Genomic DNA, 19,779 nt, shown 5'->3' on the forward strand with positions numbered 1-19,779 from the left:
CATTTTATACCAGTTTAAAACTATTGCAAATATAAGAACTTAGTGATTTATTGTGTGAAGAACAGCTAAATTTCCAGACACAAAGAAGCTTCTTACTGCAAAATCAAGGGATAGAATCAAAATTGATAACACTTGAAATATTTCTGCTTATAATTAGAAAGATAATAGATTTATTTTACTTTGTATCTTCTTTGATTTGTGCTGACATGATTTAATAAAGCAGGCTCTGCCTTCATATAACTAGTTTTAGATGAGCTCCAAATGGAAAATGTTCAGTTTGTTACTTTGCTTTAGCTGCATGGCCAATTAATGATCACTATGCATGTTTGCTATGCACAACGCACATTATTGCCCTTTCCCCAGCACTGGAACAGAACATTTTACCTGTCCTTGGTTTTCAAAGCCTATCATCTCCGTCGTGAAGAAACAGATTGGTTTGACAAGCCCAGGGAATCTCGTTTGGAGAATGGACATGGCCTCGACAGAAGGCTGCCCGAGAAGTTGTCCCACTCTCGACCACCAAGTCAACACCAAGATCAAATAAGCTGCCAAGTAAGCCTTTCCTTTAGTTTGACAAATGTTTGAAAATTTAATCAACATAATGTTCAACAGTGGAGGGACTGTAGGGTTAATCAAATTCCAGTAATTCAGGTGATATGCTATTGAACCTGTATTTGTCATCAATACTTGATGCTGGCATTGAAACAGCATTTCTCTGTATTGAAGTATTGATTTTACATGTTGTCTTTGACTTTCTGAAACCTATCTGGATGGAATTAAACTATAAATAGAACTATATATGCAGTAGGTATTGCTATTAAGATAATCCATGGTTGGTCTGATTTTACCTTACCAGATTTATACCATCCAAATTCATCCCCCTTATAGTAGTCTAAAGAACTGCTTTTTGACTGATGGACATCAGCTTGCACTTTAGTTGGTCAGTTTCTAATTCTATTCTGTGATTAAGTATAAAATAAATCAGCAAGAATTAATCAATCTAATAATTAAAATATTTATTAAAGTGAGAAGAAAAATACCATACTGTTTTTCAAACTTGATAATTTGAAATCCAGTTCAAGTTAGTAAACCACCAAATATCCTCTTGGTATTGATTGAATTTATAAATTTAATTTGATATATTTAAGTCATTCACTTGATCATTTCAGCTGTCATTTTTAGTGACCAGTTGTGACTATATTCTCTTACAAAAGGTGTAATGGAAGCAAGAGAAAGTGTGGCATGGCCAATTTATTCTCAAGAGCTCAGTGTGCTATGTTTATTCCTCAGCACCTGAGCAGAACTATCCTGCTCTCATGCAGCCATAGGAACTATTTTGTCTAGTGAGCATATTTGATAATAGAATGAAGTTTTTATGAGGATTCTAAGTTTTATAAAGTAAGCTTTCAGATATCTTACAATACAAGCTGTTACTTACTTTTCTTTCTCTTTCTGCCTATCTCTAGCTTAGCATATTCACAGATTTATACAGTCTAAGTTGTACCAAGCCCCTCTTGTTGAGAAAGAAGGATTTAGAAGATAATCTTTACAAGATAATCTTTACAAGGAATCTATTCATATAGCTTTAGCTATGAACTAGCTTAATTGCAGGATAAATGATGTTTTAGTCTTCACAGATCTTAATGTCAGTGGTAATGAAAACAAAACCTGCCAGAGCAGAAAAAAAAAGAAGCATTGTTCTTGACATACCCAATATTATTTGACCACTTCAGCATCGTGGCATAAAATTAAAAATTTGCATTAGAAATCGGGTTGGTCCAAAACGAGAACTACTGATAAGCAGATATGGACATGTTCAGTGAGATGTATTTAATTTTTATAAATCCTTGCTTTGCCCTCGGAAATTGTTCTGAGACTTCTTACTCATCAAGAAGGTCTGATCTTTGAATAGCACTGCACTAGGACCGCTTTAAGGACACTGATCAAAGTTTTGTGGGAGAAGATCTTAAGGCAGCTGAGAGTTGCTTTCTCAATTATTTCAGCTATCTCCATGTTTATATGGAAATAGAGATGGTGCATTTAGAATCTTGCCACAGGCACTTTTAAAAGTTTTCTAGTTGGAAATGGGAGAGTGGTTCTGAATAGTTCTTTGTGCTGCTTTTACTACTGTAAGTTCTGTGAACAAAAATGTAAGGCTGCTGCAAAAGAAAAGCAATGTAGAAGAAAGAGCGGTTCCCCCTTCATCTCTTGCAGACCAGGTTAACTATAGCACTTAAAGATGCAAAATTATTTCACCATGTCTTCAGAAGTGAGAAATGCCAGTTCTCACAAATCCAGCATCAATTGCATTGTCAAAATGTTTCTCAGATATTGTGTATGTTAAGTACCCATGAACATTTGAAACAAGAAAGGAAACTGATTTTCATACACATACAGGTATGAATATACTTTAAGACAAGTGTCAGAGTCATTTTAAGTGCTTCATTCCTTAGCTCCATATTGAATTCATTGTCCCATGCTCTCTCTTCATCTCCAGCTTCACTTGGAGCTGTCCTGGCTGCAGAAGCTTTCTGGAAATCAGTTAGGATGAGACTGAGTTAACATAGTAATTAAGCCATGGCACCTCTCTTAATATCCCATACAGAGCACAAACCATCTGCAGAAGGAACTGTTTCCATGAATAGCATGAATTTTTCTGTCAGATCACACTGTAAATTTGCTATTTGTACCTTTTTCTTATTAAAAAAAAAAAAAAAGAAAAAAAAAAGCTTTGCTGACTGCAGTCATATTTGTATTTGAGAAAATATGTGAAACTCCAATTTTCTTTCTAGATGAAATCAGAATTGTTCAGTTATGTCCCACAGAGCTTGTACAATTAAAGGTAACAAATACAGCACAACCCATTGCTTTTGAAGCAAGAATTCAGCAGTGACAAGTATGAGCTTCCAAGTTTCCATGGATTTCTTGTAACCTAGGAATTAAGCTCACACATACTGTACTACTAATATTAAAATATGTTTGTTTCTATAGCAACTTCTGTAATTCCACATAGTATTTTTAAATCGCATTCAATTGCAGTGGAGTGTACTGCCTTAATTGCTGTTTCCCAGTACAATGATTCTGAACTGCTTACCTGAGGAGGATAAACATGGTTTAAACATAATCAATATGTAATCTATTGCAGATTTCTCACTGATCCCTGATTACCCAATAGTTCACTTGGTCACTGACAGTTGACCAGGGACTTCTTTTAATCCTCAGATATCACAGCTTTTAGTCATTAATTTTTGTGAAAGTTGTATAACAGTATATGAGTGTTTCAACCAGGCTGTGAAGGGAAAGTATGAGAATGTGCCAGAGGAACAGGAGATCATAAAAAAAGATGCACAGCAAGATTACATCAACAGGAGATAAGTTCCTTCTTAATGGACGAAGTAAAATACAGACAGAATGCTCCTGATCTTTTAAGCCCTAAATGATTAATAAACTCATCGTAATGCCAGTGTATTGTCATCCGTTCATTTTGGCAAGAGTTTTCTGAGCACAGAAATAAATGTAGGGTTCTATAGATTTAATCTTTGAAATATCATTCTCCTACTTCTTGGCTCTCGGGACTGTACCATTTCCTTGAAAGAACATGTAACTCATGCATTTTTAGGGACATTAAATAATATTGTTTAAATATGCTGAAATATTCCATTTAAGAATGTCGAAAAATGGGTCATGAGGTAAGCAACAGCTTCAAAATCTGAATGTTTATGAAAGAGATCCAGAAGACTACCTGTAAACTTTTTTTTTTTTTTTTGCCAGATTTTACAAATCCAGAATACTTAGTTTTGATAGTTTTTCAACTCTCAAGGAGATTATACTGAATTTCTAAAAAAACTGCTTTCTTTATTTCAGACTTTGGGGAGTCATATTTTTATTTATTTATTTATTTCATATTCTCTGGAAATCTATGAAGAAATAGGAGCATAATTGTTAGGATATCTACTGTGTTGACCGTTTGCTGCCACCTCATTGTAAGTCTAGATGGAATTTAGCAGTCGTTCATTTTTCGGTCACCCAGCTCTATTATTCTCACTGCATGACTGAATGACTTCTGTATCAAAATTCAGAATGCAATTCTGACCTCCACGGGAAGTAAACATCACTCTCTACAGTATTTGTTACCATTTTTCCTAAATACTTCTGCAAAATACCTGATAATCAGAGATCTATCAGTACAGAGAGCTTTCCACTGTTGGGATTTCCAGAGAATTTGATATTCTTGCTCTGCAAAGAGGAAATGCAAAAGCTCAAAGGAACATGACTGCCTCAGCTGTTGGATTTCCTCATTCTAGCTGTCACCAGGCTTCTATACTCCTGCAATTGCCTGTGGTATTCAGAAATTAGGACTGATACTCCCTAACGCATCAATTTGAGTATCCTCCATTCCATCTGAATTTCATAAAGGATTACACCCACACGTAACTACTGAGATTCAGCTTATCAGGTTGTCCCAGATCTTGGTGGAAGGAGAGGTTCAGCACTATTTAAAAACAGAGCTTGCTGTGGCTCTGTTGACTTGCTCCAAAGCCCAGGTTATACTTCATGAGCTGTTTTTACAGACTTTGCCTGGAATTCCAGAATACATTTTAGTGTACTTTAGTTCTTCTACTTAAATGAAGCATTAGGGAAATCTTCTCTTCTTAACTGTCCTCATTACCTGGTATAATTAATTTCTGCGAAGCTTCCATAAAATTTCTTTATCAGACAAGAAGTATAATGACAACAAGGGGAAAACAGAGTATACATTTAAATTGATTTTCTGTAACAGTGATAGAAAACCTCAGTACATTTATCTGCTCTTCATTCAGTTTCTCAGAAGGGCTTAATACTGAGTGATAACATCAAATATGACCAGAGCTAAAATTCCTGGAGGAAATGCTTTATATTCCAGTTTTCATTTAGCTCACTGGGATAGAACCCCCAAGGGCCCTCTGAGTAATATGCTGAAAAAATTAGTTCAGTGTCAATTCAAACAGGATGCTAGGGGGAAAGATACACTGAAGAGTCTAAATGTGCTGTAATCAGAGGAGGAGTGTGTTGTCAGTGCTGACTGACTCACTGCTTAAGTGTACTGGGTATTCCTGGAACAGTGAGGAAAGGATCTCCATGGCAAAGACCAATGGATTTGTAGTGAAGGGTCAAGTCACCTTCAGCACGTGACCTAAATCAAGGCTTGTGGACTTGCACATCCTATACTCCTGCACTCTTGTGTGACTGTGTGATTGCAGTAGGGGCCCTCTCTATCTTCATGATGATAACTGGGGGAAAAGTCAACAAGAAGATCCCAGGCCATATATTCAGGTAATGAAAACCAACTTTAGGAAAAGTTAAAATGTGAACAAGTGCAAACAAAAAGTCACTTGTGTTCTGCAGGGTTTTTAATATCCTACATTTAAGATAAATATGGGCATTAATGGTTAAAGTAAAACCATCAAAACCAACATAATTGTTATTCCTTGCATACTCTGTTTATATCAGCTTCTGTTTTTTCATATGTACTCTGCCATTTCTAGACACAAAACCACTCTGACGGCAAGTGCCTAATGCCATGTTCAATTTAAGTACTGATTCCCACCAACAATAAAAAATAATATGCTACCCTGAATGCTAATAAACATTAATGCTTTTGTTCATAACTTTATGAATCACTAAGATTTATACTTATCATAAAATTCTGGAAGTGAAAGTAATGAGAAAGTAATATACTAAAGTAGGAGACAGTCTATATTTTCTGGTGTATTTGTCAGTAAATTATATACAATATGCTGTTGAATATTCTTGGATTATTTTTTATTCAGAAAGCAATTTTGCTAAAGAAAGATAAGATAGAGCAATACCAAATAAATAAATGGTAAGCTGAAATTTATGAGCTGCAATGTTCCTCAGTTAAATTCGAATAGCTTCCACCAGGATGGATCCCAGCTAAGTATATGCCCCAGTATTATCATGCTGCTCGTCTTGAACTTTATTACTTTGTATTACTGTGTATTTGATGGATTAAAATAAAATTAGATACTTTTTTTTTTTAAGATTTTTTTAACGATTTTATGGAATCTAAACATGAGAAATGCTCATTTTTACTGTTAAATTACACTTGCTGATTTTAATAACTGAGAAAACAATGTCCCTATCCATTTATATGCATGTACAACTCATGGCACTTTACACACTTTTACTAGCATTATACCCTCTGTTCTGGCAGAATTCCAGGGTAAGTCATAAAGTCTGCCTGATCTCAGTCCTGATTTATTCTGCAGTACTTGTCCTCTAGCAGATTTCTCTTTCATCTGAGGTAAATTATGGCTGAAACTACACTATGCTATGGGAGGATTTCATCCTTCTAGATGCAGTGCCATCCACTAGAAAAGAGACTGAATTATGACAACTGATGTATGAACTCCTGCTCACTGTGGGACTGAGTTAAGCAAGTCACTTGACTTCTCTGTTTCCCCTCCTGTCACTTCTGTATGTTATCCATTAACATCATAAGCTCTCCAGGGCAGAGACTGAGTTTGAAGTGCTTAGTTGAGGAGCTTAGTCACTTTAAATGCTGCTTAACTATAAATAATAGTAAGAACCACCTGGTAGCAGGCTGCTGATACATTCAGACTTCCATGCGTTCATACTGCTTGGCATTGTCCCACCAGCTCCCAAATTCCAGCACTGGCCCCATCCCATTGACACTCAGCCATATGCAGCTGCAGGCAACCCTGCTCTCATTTCTCAGCCAGGGTACAGATCTTGGGCTCGGCAGAGGTGCTGGATTTTGCTTTGCTTCTGAAAGACAAAATCTGCAGACAAAGATATTGTGTAATGGATGAGAGGTGTCTGAGTGTTAAAACACTCTGCAGAGGTATTTTGGTGTGAATACATGGCAGTCGTCTCTGATAGATGGACTGACGTGCTGCTTGGCCCCTTCTATCCCCATCTCATGGGACAGGTGGAGTCATCATAGCTGGCTTTTGAACATGCATTGCAGAGATGCATTACTTTCAGCTTTGACATTTTGTATTAATAGCCCAAGTGAATGCCACTCGTGATTCTATAAACAATAGTCCTGAAAGTTTTAGGCCAGGCCTTTTAAAAGGCTTTTAAGGTTTGATGAGGAAGTATATTAGTTCATTTGTCTTCGATGAAACTAGACCAGTATTTTATGGCTGTTTGCACATTCACCGCCATTTGGTTTAGGTATTTTATAACAAATACAGAGATTGTATGTCTTTTTATTCTCTGCTCATACACTGTTTGGAGAAAGGATTACTACTAAGAAAAAACTGCAGATGACAGAAATCACCTTCCAGTCATTAGGAAACGAAAAGAGAACTACTGTCATATTGAAACTGAATCTCAGTTTTTTGTTTTGGAAGCAAATATTGATTCCCCTGCAGAAGGATTTTCTGGTCTGACAAACATATCTTGAAATTCAGGGGATGTTTGAGTCATGGAGTTGTGATATTTCCCTGGATGAAATAAGCTTATTTGCTTGTTTCTGTTTTAACTGTCTAAAATTATTTTTACAATTGATGTTATGTTATCTCTTTATGACATGCATATTTGTGTTCCTCAGATAAATGGGAAGCCCCTGCAGTACATTTTCCCTCATGCAAGGCTCAAACTACTGAGAGACCCGAAGGATCACACAGTTTCAGGTAAACAGCAACAAGCCTCTATGAGACTTATTAATTTGATTAACATGATTCATGAAAACCATTTGCCTTATTAATTTTTTTCCAGTGTCATATGCAGCAGGAGATTCAGTGGTCATCTTACATTTAGCTGTTTGGTTGTAATGGAAGGCAGCAATGCAGAAAAAAAGGTCACAACATCTGTTTGAGATACGTAGACATTAAGACATTAAGCACAGAGGGAAAATCTGTTGTATATATCTGCAGTCTGCTTTGCTATTTCTTTTTATATAACTCTGTATTCTCTGCAGGAGAAGCTTTGGTAATGTTCAACAGTGGAATCAGAAAAATGAGTAGGCTTATGTAGATATTAAACAGGAACAGAACTGAGAATTTTATTCTTTCTGTAGAGCTACTGGGAATCTTCTGCAGAAGAGGTTATCAGAACAGAAAGATTCCACTTTTTCTGTGATATCTTTACATAGGGAAATTTTATTTAGGATTTCAATTTTTTTCTCTTTTGTGTAACTCATCTAAATACTCACATGAGATTCTGCTTGCAAAGGAGAAGGAAGTGGCAGAAGTGATATCCGTTCCCCTCCCAGCCTTGAGCAGGAGTGCAATCTGACCTTTTTAGGTATCAGGTTGCAAACTGCTACCGATTAAAAATGTTGCAAGGGTAAGGACCGTCTGATGGAGCTTTTGGAATTGCACTCTTTCTTGAGTCTAGTATTGACAAAGTGTTCAGAATTTTTCAGTATGCCATTTGTCTCCTTCAGAGATACGTGCTTTTAAGTGGGTTTGTTGTGAAACCATCAGACTTTCTTTCCATTTAAAGAATTGCAGCAGTGTGTGTCAAACCCTGTTTCTGTGCAGAAGTAATTACCAACTGCCAGCTTTGGTGTTCCCTTGAGCATTAAGTAGAAAGTGGCATTGAATTGCTAAATATTGTTTATACAAGGTTTCTGGCAGTAAAATCTTGATCACTCCCCCTCCTTGCATCTACCTCATATTTAGGGTGTTACATGAATTTTCTTTATATATTATCAGGCATTTTCTTACTAGTTGATGTAACACCCACTGATTATTTTGGAATAAATCAGGACCCTCTTGCCCACGCAGTACCATTTGAAAGCAGCATCCAGCTCCTCACTTCTGTCAGCCTTCCCTGCCTGGGGCCTTGTAGCCAACAGGAATATCCTTGTGGAGACTTTTTGCCTTGGGGAGTGATGAGTAATGCTGTGATCCAAGCTGCACTCTTATGAGAACAAGTGGGATGACAGCCACACAACCTTGTGTGGTTCATGGTTTAATGTTGCTGAAGGCCTGAGTCTCCTGTGTCAATTTACTTACACTTAAAGTGTTCCAAATTCTCCACTAGCTGTGCTGCTGGCAACCATGCATCAGGGGAAATACCTTGTAAGTGAGGACTGGACAACCAAGGTGTAGATATTGGTTTCCCACTTATTAATGTTCTGCTGAGCATGAGATCACACAGGGTCGAGTATTCCCTCAAGGTTTTATAGCCTGTGCTGGAACTGCTCACTTCTGTAGCTGTGATATATTGTATCACTTTGTCAGCTGCAGTCATACTTTTGGTTTGTAATCCAGATAAATCTGTGGAGCCCTGCAGAGACTCGCTTCAGTGTGGTGTATATATAGATTTCCCTATAAGAATTAGAAGGCTGAAATGCAGATTCTACTGAGAAAACCCAAGGGTGAAATAGGGTACCAGTAGGAAGGAACTGAAACAGAAGAAATTGGCATGTTTTTCACTCACTGTACATCTTTTAGGAACTGTAACACTTTGTCTTCACAACTCACTCCTTCACACTCTCTCAGAGCCCAAGAATTAAAACAGAAAATCTCTTTACATGTGCAGAGTTTTCTGCTGAGCCTTGAACTTTGAAAGTGGGCTCTACCACAGCTGCACATTTGGTTTTTTGGTTTTTATTTGCTTTAAAAATTCAGCTTTGATTAACTGTTATCAGCAAACTTCTAGTAAGTCTTCTTATTAGCTAGATAGCAAGGCAAACTTGGAAATCTATTACACAACAGAAATTTCTTAAAATAGTGGTAAATTAAACAACATATACTCTTATTCCATCACAGCTTCTTTATTTAATCAGCTAGACACAGGGAAGTTTTTGTAAATTAATCTTGATGCCATGATTGATTTGTTGGCTGGTTGGTTTCTTTCTTTTTTTACTTCATTTCTTCCCCCTCTCTTGTTCTCTTCCCTACCCTTTCTCCATCCCCCTTTCCTCTGCACTTCCTCTTCCTCTCTCCCCCTCGCCCTCCTTCCTGTCAAAAGTACCAACTGACCTTTTGAATCATTTTGTTTGTCTCTTTGCCGTATACTTGTTGCATATGCACAGTAAGAATGTAAATTAGGAAAAAGAAAAACAAACTTGACAGTGCCTAAGGCTGGAGCCTGACCTCCCCAGAGGACAACCAGGCACTGTCCAGTTGACAGTGGGAGTCTCTGTCCAAATATCCTTACAGCTGCCTTGGATAAGACTCTCTGAAAAGCTGAGTTGCTGAACTCACATCCAGGACTTGTGGTCATGTGTGCCCACTGCAGGGTGTGCACCATCCATTGTCTCTGTTTGTCTGACAGTATGCACAAAGCATCCTCTGTCCTAGATGTTCACAAAAGACTGTCCTATGTGTTTTTTTCTACACAAGCAAGAATAGTTTCTACTGATTGTTTAAATGATGTACATGTAGTTTGGTCAATTTAACAGCAGGAACAACCTGGAGAAATTTCTAAAACATCCAGATTCTCCATGGGGAAAATAGGTCAACATTTAAGTACACAAATAGTGTATCTTAAGTAGTGTGTGCTGGGTAAGCACAGGGACAGCATGGGTGTATACCAGCTATACCACAGCTATAACTATGGAACAAAACAGATTACATCTTTCTATTATCATCAATAATTTGAATTCCAGCCTGACCTCGGATGTTTCTAAGAACAGGTCTCTCTGTAGGCAACCTGTTCCAGTGCCTCACCACCCTTATCATTAAAACCCTTTCTCTTTTATCCAATCTAATACCTCACTACATGCTTACCGTACTGGAGGTTACTGCCTGATAAGGGTTTCAGAAATTGTCTCATTATGAATATCAATAGTAAGAGTAATCCCAGTTCCTATAGAATTTTGTCTCTCTCATTATGTATTCTGAGCACATGAATTCTATTTATTTGCTTTATTGCTTAATGAAAGATACAGATGCCTTTGGTGTTGGAAGTAACCTGGCATAATTTTGCACATTGAAACATTTAACATAAATTTTAGTGTATAAATGTGGTGTTCAAGAATGAAAAATTATGATGGCAAGAGAACAGTAGCTCTGAGTGAAAAATAAAAGTATTCTTGCTAGCTTGCATCTTTTTGGAGGATTCTTATTTATCCATGGTATGCCATTGTCTAAAGCTCACAGCTTTTCTGTTCAAGATGTGTATTATCCCTTCCTTAGGTAAGGCTGATGGATAGAAAGGAAATGCCAAAGATTTTCTCTGCAAAGACAAATAATTTGTATCATTAAATAGATGATAGATAGATAGATAGATAGATAGATAGATAGATAGATAGATAGATAGATAAATAGATAGATAGATAGATAGATAGATAGATAGATAGATAGATAGATAGATAGATAGATAAAGAATTGCCATTTTGGTTCTGGTCAGCTGTCAAAGCAATGATGGCAGTGATCACTGATTAATTTATCAGCACTTAATGCTCCAGCAACTCAATATTTGTTTTTACAAATTACCTTGATTCTTTTTGATTCTTTAAAATTACCAGAATAAGCACTGTATTATTCTACCAGCATTTCCTCTTCTGGTTTTCAACACTTCGTAGTAACATTTGAAGAAGGCAAGAGAGGACATGGGTGTTGATGCCATTAAAATGTGGCCAGAGTCTTAGAAATGTTGCAAGGAGAAAAAATTACATTACGTTCTTCCCAATGATGTAGACGAATCTCAATTGGTCTGTACAAGGAGTGTATGAAAGTCAAAATAATTTGTCTCACTGGGGTCTCACAATTACTTTCCCCTTTCCAAATGTGGGACATTCTGTGCTTCTGAGAAGCAAAACATACCTGTGGGCAGGCAGTCTGTCTTTGTTCTGGAACATCCTCTTCAATTCTGATGAGGAAAAAAACAAACAAACAAAAAAAAAAAAAGGTGAAGAAGCAAATCAGTAAAAGCTGTGGACTTCATAGTAGAGACTGTGTGCAGAAGATTGTGTACCTAATCTTCATCCTAGCAGTGATGTCAGTGAAACAGCTAATAGGGTGACAGGGTACCTGCAAGGCTGTGCACACGTCAGAGATGCCTCATACTCTCATAAGGGTTATTAATTCCTGTACCCAGTACCACATCTCTTAAGCATGCCAGCTCATGGGATACTTATTCAGAGAGAAAGAGGAGGAGAATTAAAAGTGTTTTTCTATATCAAATCCATACTGCTGCTGTCTCTGAACAAATAACCAAATATGTTTAGACATCTTTCACCTGAAAGTTCTTACAGCAAAATACTGGAGTGCAGTGAATATATGATGTTTAATCAAGGAAAAAACCCACATTAAATACAGTCATAGGCCATACTTAATATGGCATAGTAATCATGAACTTATTTAGGGTAAAAGTATAAAAGTCATCTCTTTTCCTCAGACTCTTTTCACAGATGATTACTTATCCTTTTTCTTTGCTTTAGCATGGTGATGAAATAAGATAATAATTTGCATAAAAATATCTTCCTCCAGCACCCATTTGTCACTGGGGAAGGGTCTAATCTGTAATTAACTGCCATAATTCCCTCAAGTACTCTCTCCCTATCAAGTACTCTCTCCCTATCAGAGATGTGGCACAAAAGCTAAAATCAATAAGCAGAAAGAGACAGAGTTGTTACAGCCAGGCTACTATATATTCCATGTTTATGTACCTTTTAACTGAACTAACATTATCTGAAATGCACTAGTGTGTGTGTTTAAAATGCTTCCTATGAAATATATTTGGCAGATCCGTTTGTTTACACATTTTTCAGTGTATGAATACCCATTTAAGAAAGTTCAGTGAGAACACAAGATGGGTGGATGTAACTGAGAGAGCAATCTGTCTACTGATAATAAAGGTGCTAGCTGCTTTCATAGCTCTAATACAGAAAAAGATGCAGAAGGAGATTACTGTGATTACTGAGTTAGAGTTCTGTCTAGCCCCCTGTTTCTCATGGAAGGCCAAAAGGAAAACAGGCATGTAAGAGTAAGATTGAAAGACGCTGAAATAGCATCTGTCAGTCTCTAACTGCATCTAACTCAGCTCAGCACTTTCTCTTAAAGAACTAGAAGAGGAGATACTCAGGGAGGTCTGTCATTGGTCAGATGACTGTCAAGGACATTAGTACAAAACTGACAGAAGTCCAGCTAATGGAAGTTAAATGCACAGAGATACCAGTTTAAGATTTCATTTCTCAGGAGAGGTATGAATGACCTTTACATACTTGCTATGATAATAATTACACTATTATAATTATTATACACTACACGAGAATGTTAGAAAGAGCAAATATCGCTATTTTTCTGTCTTAATTATGAAGGAAGCACAAAGTGTCTTAGACTGAGATTCTGGTCCTGTGGAGGTCTTAAATTAGATGTAATGAATAGCCTGTAGGTTATGTATGAAGAAGCTACAGAACAATCAAACTATGTGAAAAAGTCTGGATGCTGAAAGTACCACACTGCTCCACATCACCGAGTGACAAATACCACTTTGATTTAGGTACATTTCCCAGAGAAGGATGCTGTAACATTTTGAGAATGATTTGCAATTTACTTTGTCACAGACTGTGCAGTTCTCTGAAGTGTGTTAGGTGTACACTTTCGTGAGTTCTGGCTGCAGGATGAGTCAGGTTAAGATTTCTGTTTTTACAGGTCTCTGAAATGGAGAACATTTAATTCTCTAGATATGGAAATGAAGAGTTCTGTTTTGAAAGCAACAATGCAGATAAATATTTTATCCTCATCCCTGTCACAAAAAGAGTATTTTATGGAGTTAAAATTACTAAGCAGATAATTGATTAGTAAATTACTTAATTCATAAACCATTTTCCTTCTGCAATAGATATTGAAAGTTATTGGGTTTTGTTTGTTTATTTGTTTGTTTGAGATGTCAAATATATAAATTACAAATAAGATGCATGTCAAGTGTCACTGTGCTGCTATTCTAAAAAAGCAAGCAAGCAACCAAGAACTGAAAATCACTTTGTCAACTGCCCCCTTTTAAAGCATAGAAGCATTATTTTTCTGTGTTTTGTTTTGTTTTCATTTGATTTTCATTCTACCTGCCTAAGCTGGTAGAACAGAAGTAATGGGATGTCATTACCTGAAGACAAAAGTTTAAATCCAAGGCAGGTGAAAGATGTTGGATACAGTTTATAACCCCATTCAGTAGTGTCTCTTGTCATCAGGGAGAGAGCATGTGAAACGAGCTGAAGGTTTCAACATGTGTCTTAGTGGACAGTTGACTGTTTACAAAGCTGGCCCATATCCACAGAATGAGTGGTTGTAAGAAATGAACTGTCAAATGACAGCTCCGTTCTTCCAGTGGGATTGCATGAACAGCTGCACTGTGATACCTCTTCTGAGAATACACTTTAAGCTTCTGTCTGTCCTGCTGCCAGCTTAGGCACATTTCCAAGCAATGAGTCGAAAGATTTTTGGAGTTTAAAGACAGAGAAATTACTTATCCTTCACTTATTTTCTGTATATTCTATAGTCATATTATATCACTTCTTTTAATGGATTAAACACCCCAAACATATAGTATCTTTCTCATTGAGAAAAGGAGGAAAGTCCTGGTTGTTTTTGTTTTTGTTTTTTTGTTTGTTTGTTTGTTTTTGTTTTTGTTTCTTTGTTTGTTTGTTTACAAAGAACTACACGGCTGCAGGTGTTACTTGTTTTGGAAGAAGGATATTTTACAGTGAATGGTTTCATAAACTCTTCCTCATTCATGATAGTTATCTATGCAGCGCTGTGTCAGCTGATACCCTCGTGCAGCAGAGCCATTTGGGTGATGTATTCTTTTGATTTTCCTTTAAGAAAGAATTGTACTGAGGTGCTGTACCTTTAAAAACAGGTAGTGATATCTTTTCTACAAATTTCTCAAAATGTTGATTATGTTCCGTAAATGTTCCCCACGATATACACAGTCCCCAAGGAGTAGCTTTGGTTTAACCATTGCCAATACACATCGTCACAAATATCACACAGGTTTTCTTTGCTTTAAGAAGTGTACTGGGAAAAAGAAAATGTTTGCACCTGTTTGTATGAGTCTATAGTACCAGGAGACATTATGCAATGTTTGTAATAAAGGGTCAGCACACAAAGTTGTAGTTAAGAGAAGTTAATTTATATGGTATTATATGGTAAACCTTCAACCCTTTACATGTTATTTTCCTTAACAAAATATAGATAGTGTCAAAACCTGGAAACCTACTTACAAAATGCTTAAATAAAGCCAAGGAGTTTAAAGTTTTGGTCCAAGATGTTAAGATAACTGATAACATCCTCCTCACCTATTATTTGCACTGTAATGAGAAATCACTAATATGCTAGATTAGTAATATACTAATTAAATTGTGACACATGAGCAGAGCATCATTTATGTATCTCTTTCCTATGATGAGAGAGTTGACTCATTGTATGTGAGATATGAATCAAATTTTTCCCTGTGTTAAGAAAAACATTAACAAAAAACTAAAGGGAAAAGCTATTTCTGTAGAAGTAAAAACAACATGAAACTGATAATTTTTTACAGTGAAGCCATATATGATTGACTGACATACTGTCTGAACAGGCTAAAGGTTGTCTCTTATGATTCATTCTTGTAAGAATCTGTAATGTTTTGTGAAGCATTACACTTACATGTAGTCAGGATGGCTGGACGACGTGATGACTGAAAAGCTGTTTAGATGGATTTAGAGGGCAGAGGTTAATGGGTTGTGCTTTTCCTGAGGGCATATATGAATCTAGGGACTTACCTCATTTCATATTGTTGTCAGTGATGTGAAGCAGATGATGGAGAAACTTTCATAGCTTAGAGATGGCATTGGATTATTGTCACAGGGTTATCTAGATCAGTCTATGTTCATGACAGGGGGCTGTAGGACTGTGGGCCCCCCAGTCTCCAAAACTGGAAAGGGAAAAGGGAAAAGGGGTAGGGAGATGAGAGCTGGGCTCAAGGAAACAAACAGAGCAGCAGCAACAATCTAAGGAAAATTTATTTCACTAACTATGGTGTCAAAATGCAAGATAACACAATATAATACGATCTAATTGAAACTGAGGCTAATAAATCAAGTAAAATAAGTGAGAGAGTTTTCCTAAAGAAGCCTACTTTGAAATTGAAGGTGCGTGGCTTGGAAGCACACACACACCAGCTGCCCGGCAGCAAGAGAGAGAGAATGTGAGCGTCACTTCTGTGACTTTTCTTCACTTTCAAATCTGAACTATTTGAGGAGAGTTCTTTCTTCTTCATTGTTTCCCATGGCTGACAGTTCTATTCATACAGACAGTGGACTGTGCTGTAAAATTGTTCCCACAGATGAGGACCTACCAGAACCTTATCATTTGTCTAGATAAGACTGCAACAGAAATGGGAAGGTAATGCATACTGTATTGTAAATGAGCAGGAGGAAGTTACATTCAGTCTCTGTGCACAGCCAGGTAGAGTTGAAAGTTGAAATATTGTGTGTTATGATTGATTTGCTTTCATAGCTGCAGCATATTTTGTCATATTGCAAAATTGTTTGTGCCTAATACCTCTTTTTTCATTCTTTATCCTTGTACATTTTTCTAATGGCTGCCACTGCAGCTTATCTGGAAAAAGATCACTGTAGTGTCCTTGTGGATTTTCCATCCCTGGAGTTGTTCAAGACCAGGTTGGATGGGGCTTTGGGCAGCCTGCTCTAGTGCCTGATCTATGGGGTGGCAACATTGCCCACAGCAGGGGGTTGGAACTACATTATCTTTAAGGTCCCTTCCAACCCAAGCCATTCTATGAAAATCTGTAGCACATTCTAATTGCTTTTTTCCTTTCTTTATTCATCTAATTAGACAAATGGTTTCATGCTTTGGAAATTTAGCCCAGAGGAAATACTTGTTTGAGTTAGCATATGAACACTGTTTGCACAGAGCTTCTGGTTCACATGGCTGCATTCTCAGGCCAGTGTTTCAGTTTCTGTTCCTGTATGGGGATTACCTAGAAGTTAAGCAATATCAATCCCCACATTTTATGCTCAAAATCTGTTTTGTTTTACACAGGAAAAAAATATCCTTGCAAACTTATTTATTTTATTTTATTATTTTTCACTGCTGTAAAAAGACAGGAGCTACAGCAAAAGCCCATTGTGCCAAAAGTTACTCAGCATTCCTCTGCACTCTACTTTCTGCCATTTATATAGGTAGTTATTGACATTTGTTTGGAAAGTCAAATCTAATCACCTCTTAGATACTGAAACATCTCCAGGAAACATAGTTTGCTTATATAGCTCTACAGAGTGGTTTGACTAAGTAATAAAAACATGGTAAGATTTCATGACCTTTCCTGTGAGCAGAACAGCAGCAACTAATAGCCAGCAATCTGATCTTTATTATCTCTATAATGGAAAAAATTGACCAAACCAAAACTGCAGAAATTATGTTCAGCCTACTCCAGCAACGTGTATTATTTTGTGTTAGCTGAGTCACGTTTCTTGTCTTTCTACAGTGGGATACAAGAGGATAGGACTTCACAGTGTTCTGAGGAACGCTGAGCTGAGCTACACAGGTTTAGAATAAATAAATCAAATTGAATGCAAAGTACACTGTGATGAAGAGAGAAAAAAAAAAATGTTTTAAAACACTTCTGCAGTGATGCTTGCTTGGTCAAGGCTGACAGAATTTATCAGTGCCAATTTGTTGATCACTACTCAAATATACATATGTGAATACACATTACTGAAACTGTTTTGTCTATAAGGAGATGAAATGATGAGAAAAATGTCATTTTGAAACTCATAAAGTAAAATAACTGGGGGAAAACCCATCTTTTATTAAGCATGTGAAATATTCATTGAAGCTCTTGAGCTTATGCTTTCAACTATATAAATCAATGGCTCATAAGTTGATTGTAATGATTTAGTATCTGTGTTTGTTTATCATTTTATAAAATAAATTTAGCTGTATAGTTCTCTTGTTAAAGTTTAGTATTGGGCTTTTGTTTTGTTCTGCTTTGCTTAGTGTGCTGCATCTTAAGGCTCCAGTAAGGATTAGATGGAAGAGTAAGCTCACAGCCTTGGGATATCAATAAAAACAGTTGCCTTTAATTAGAGCCTTCTAGCTTTGAAGCATCCTAAAAAGTATTGGATCTTAAGTATGTAAAATTCCCTTTGAAGAGATGTGTTCCTGAAGATATTTTCCATATAAATGAATAGTCAGAGTTCAGAAAGGTGCCCTCTCTCATTCACAGCACAGATTCCATTTTTGTCAGTTAACATTATCTTATGTCTTATTAAGAAGTAAGCAGTAGTTCATTAATCTGAAAAGCTAAAATTGAATGATACAAACATATCAAAATAGTCTGAGAGATGAAAATTAAGACTCAGACTAAAAGAAAAGCAAAGACAGAAAAAGGAGATCAGAGAAACTGTATGTGTGATGATACTTTCAAACTACCTCCATTCAGTGTAACAAATTGGTCAATGTCATTGCTAGCAGAAATAATGAGTTATATATTTTCCTTATATGCAGTATACATAAACAGATTTGAAATCCCATCTTCATATGAGACTGTATTGCAACATACATGCAATTCCTTGTCAACCAGAATCGAACACTTAAAGCATGTTGGGCAAACATTAATGTACTCTTTCTGTCAGTAAAGGAACGAATGTTTTTTAAGTTAAATTATTTCTTCTGGTAGTATTTTTTGCAAGATAGTAATAATGAAATGCAACTTTCTAACTTAGTGCAAATAAATCAAATAAATGGAATTCCCTCAATTTGTCCAGCAACAAGAACATTTTCAGACACTCACTTGTATGACTGTCCCTTAGCAAGCATGTTCCTACTTAGTACATGTTAGTCAAATATTTGACTCTAAAAATTTAAAATCTACAGACTATTCCAAGAAGTCTATAGGAATAAAAAGCTTCAAATATTAGCACTGAAAACAATTTGTTCTATTGGCAACAGAGTGGGCTAACAACTTAGACCTTCAAGGTCAGAACTACTGTCAACCATTTCTGGTTACCTATTTTAGGTATCCACAGACTTACTCCTGAAACTGAGTGTAGTTTCTATGACAAACCAGCTCTCTGCCATTATTTTTCAATTAGGATATCAGAGGCAAAGATTGATACAGTGTGTCATAAGAGAACTCTGAACCTCTAGACTTATTCCCCAATGTGATGAAAAAAGTCCATTCCAGTCATATACTGAAAAGTTCATAGAGAGGTTCTGTGGCTTAAAAGTAAGTTTGTATGTGTGCATGTGTGTGGGTGTTGTGATGTAAGAATGTTGTTAGTTTGGATTTACTGAGTTTAATATTTCACAGTTGTGACCTTCAGCCCTGGAATGTATTAGTGAATCTTAATGATTGTTTGATCTGAGGCTCTTAGAAAAGTGCTCAACACATTCTGTGCAAATTTCTGTGTCCCAAGGATGGATGCTTTTGTACAGGTCCTCATTCACTTAATGCAATGAGATGCTCAACTTTTTTAAGACTGTAGTTTTCAACTTTTTTAAAGAGCATTTGTCACTTGGTATCACTTGGTATAGTGGGTTTGCTTTCCCTGTCAGGCAAGGAAACATAAACTTTACTGCTACCAAATTCAAATTTTCACTGAAATAAGGTAACTAATTTAAAACAATTATGCAGTTTACTCAAATTACACTGAATAATTATTTCCCTCTCCTAATCAAAAAGAATATTAGAATTCCCAATAGCACAGTTCCAGAGTGTCAGTATAGCTGTTGTTTAGAACACCATATCCTATCTGTTAATCAAACTGTTTCCATCAGGAACAGCCAAACAGCAATATAGTTAATTAAGTATCATCCATGCTGATTTTATAATTAAGGGGGTATTAAC

The 19,779-nt window shown here is 36.5% G+C and overlaps 1 protein-coding gene and 1 long non-coding RNA gene across 8 annotated transcripts in view; one reads left to right on the forward strand and one right to left on the reverse strand.

Annotated features, from left to right (window-relative positions):
* Window positions 1-19,779, forward strand: part of PCLO (piccolo presynaptic cytomatrix protein) — a 310,585-nt gene that overhangs the window by 178,378 nt on the left and 112,428 nt on the right. For all 7 annotated transcript variants that reach the window (XR_014948100.1, XM_015879726.3, XM_015879813.3 and 4 more), the window contains 2 exons: window positions 404-552; window positions 7,580-7,661. Coding sequence is in view for 6 of the 7 variants with exons in the window: in XM_015879726.3 (XP_015735212.2) it covers window positions 404-552; window positions 7,580-7,661 (231 nt within the window). In the remaining variant the exon portion in view is untranslated. The remainder of the gene's footprint in view (window positions 1-403; window positions 553-7,579; window positions 7,662-19,779) is intronic.
* Window positions 550-15,822, reverse strand: LOC146762281 (uncharacterized). Its single transcript, XR_014948178.1, has 3 exons — window positions 15,689-15,822; window positions 11,751-11,796; window positions 550-2,531 (listed from the first exon to the last, which is right to left on the reverse strand). It is a non-coding gene; the product is annotated as an uncharacterized LOC146762281 (long non-coding RNA).

The sequence above is a fragment of the Coturnix japonica genome, chromosome 1, assembly GCF_054131305.1.
Source record: "Coturnix japonica strain WE chromosome 1, WE-NBRP24, whole genome shotgun sequence".
In the NCBI taxonomy this organism is placed as follows: domain Eukaryota; kingdom Metazoa; phylum Chordata; class Aves; order Galliformes; family Phasianidae; genus Coturnix; species Coturnix japonica.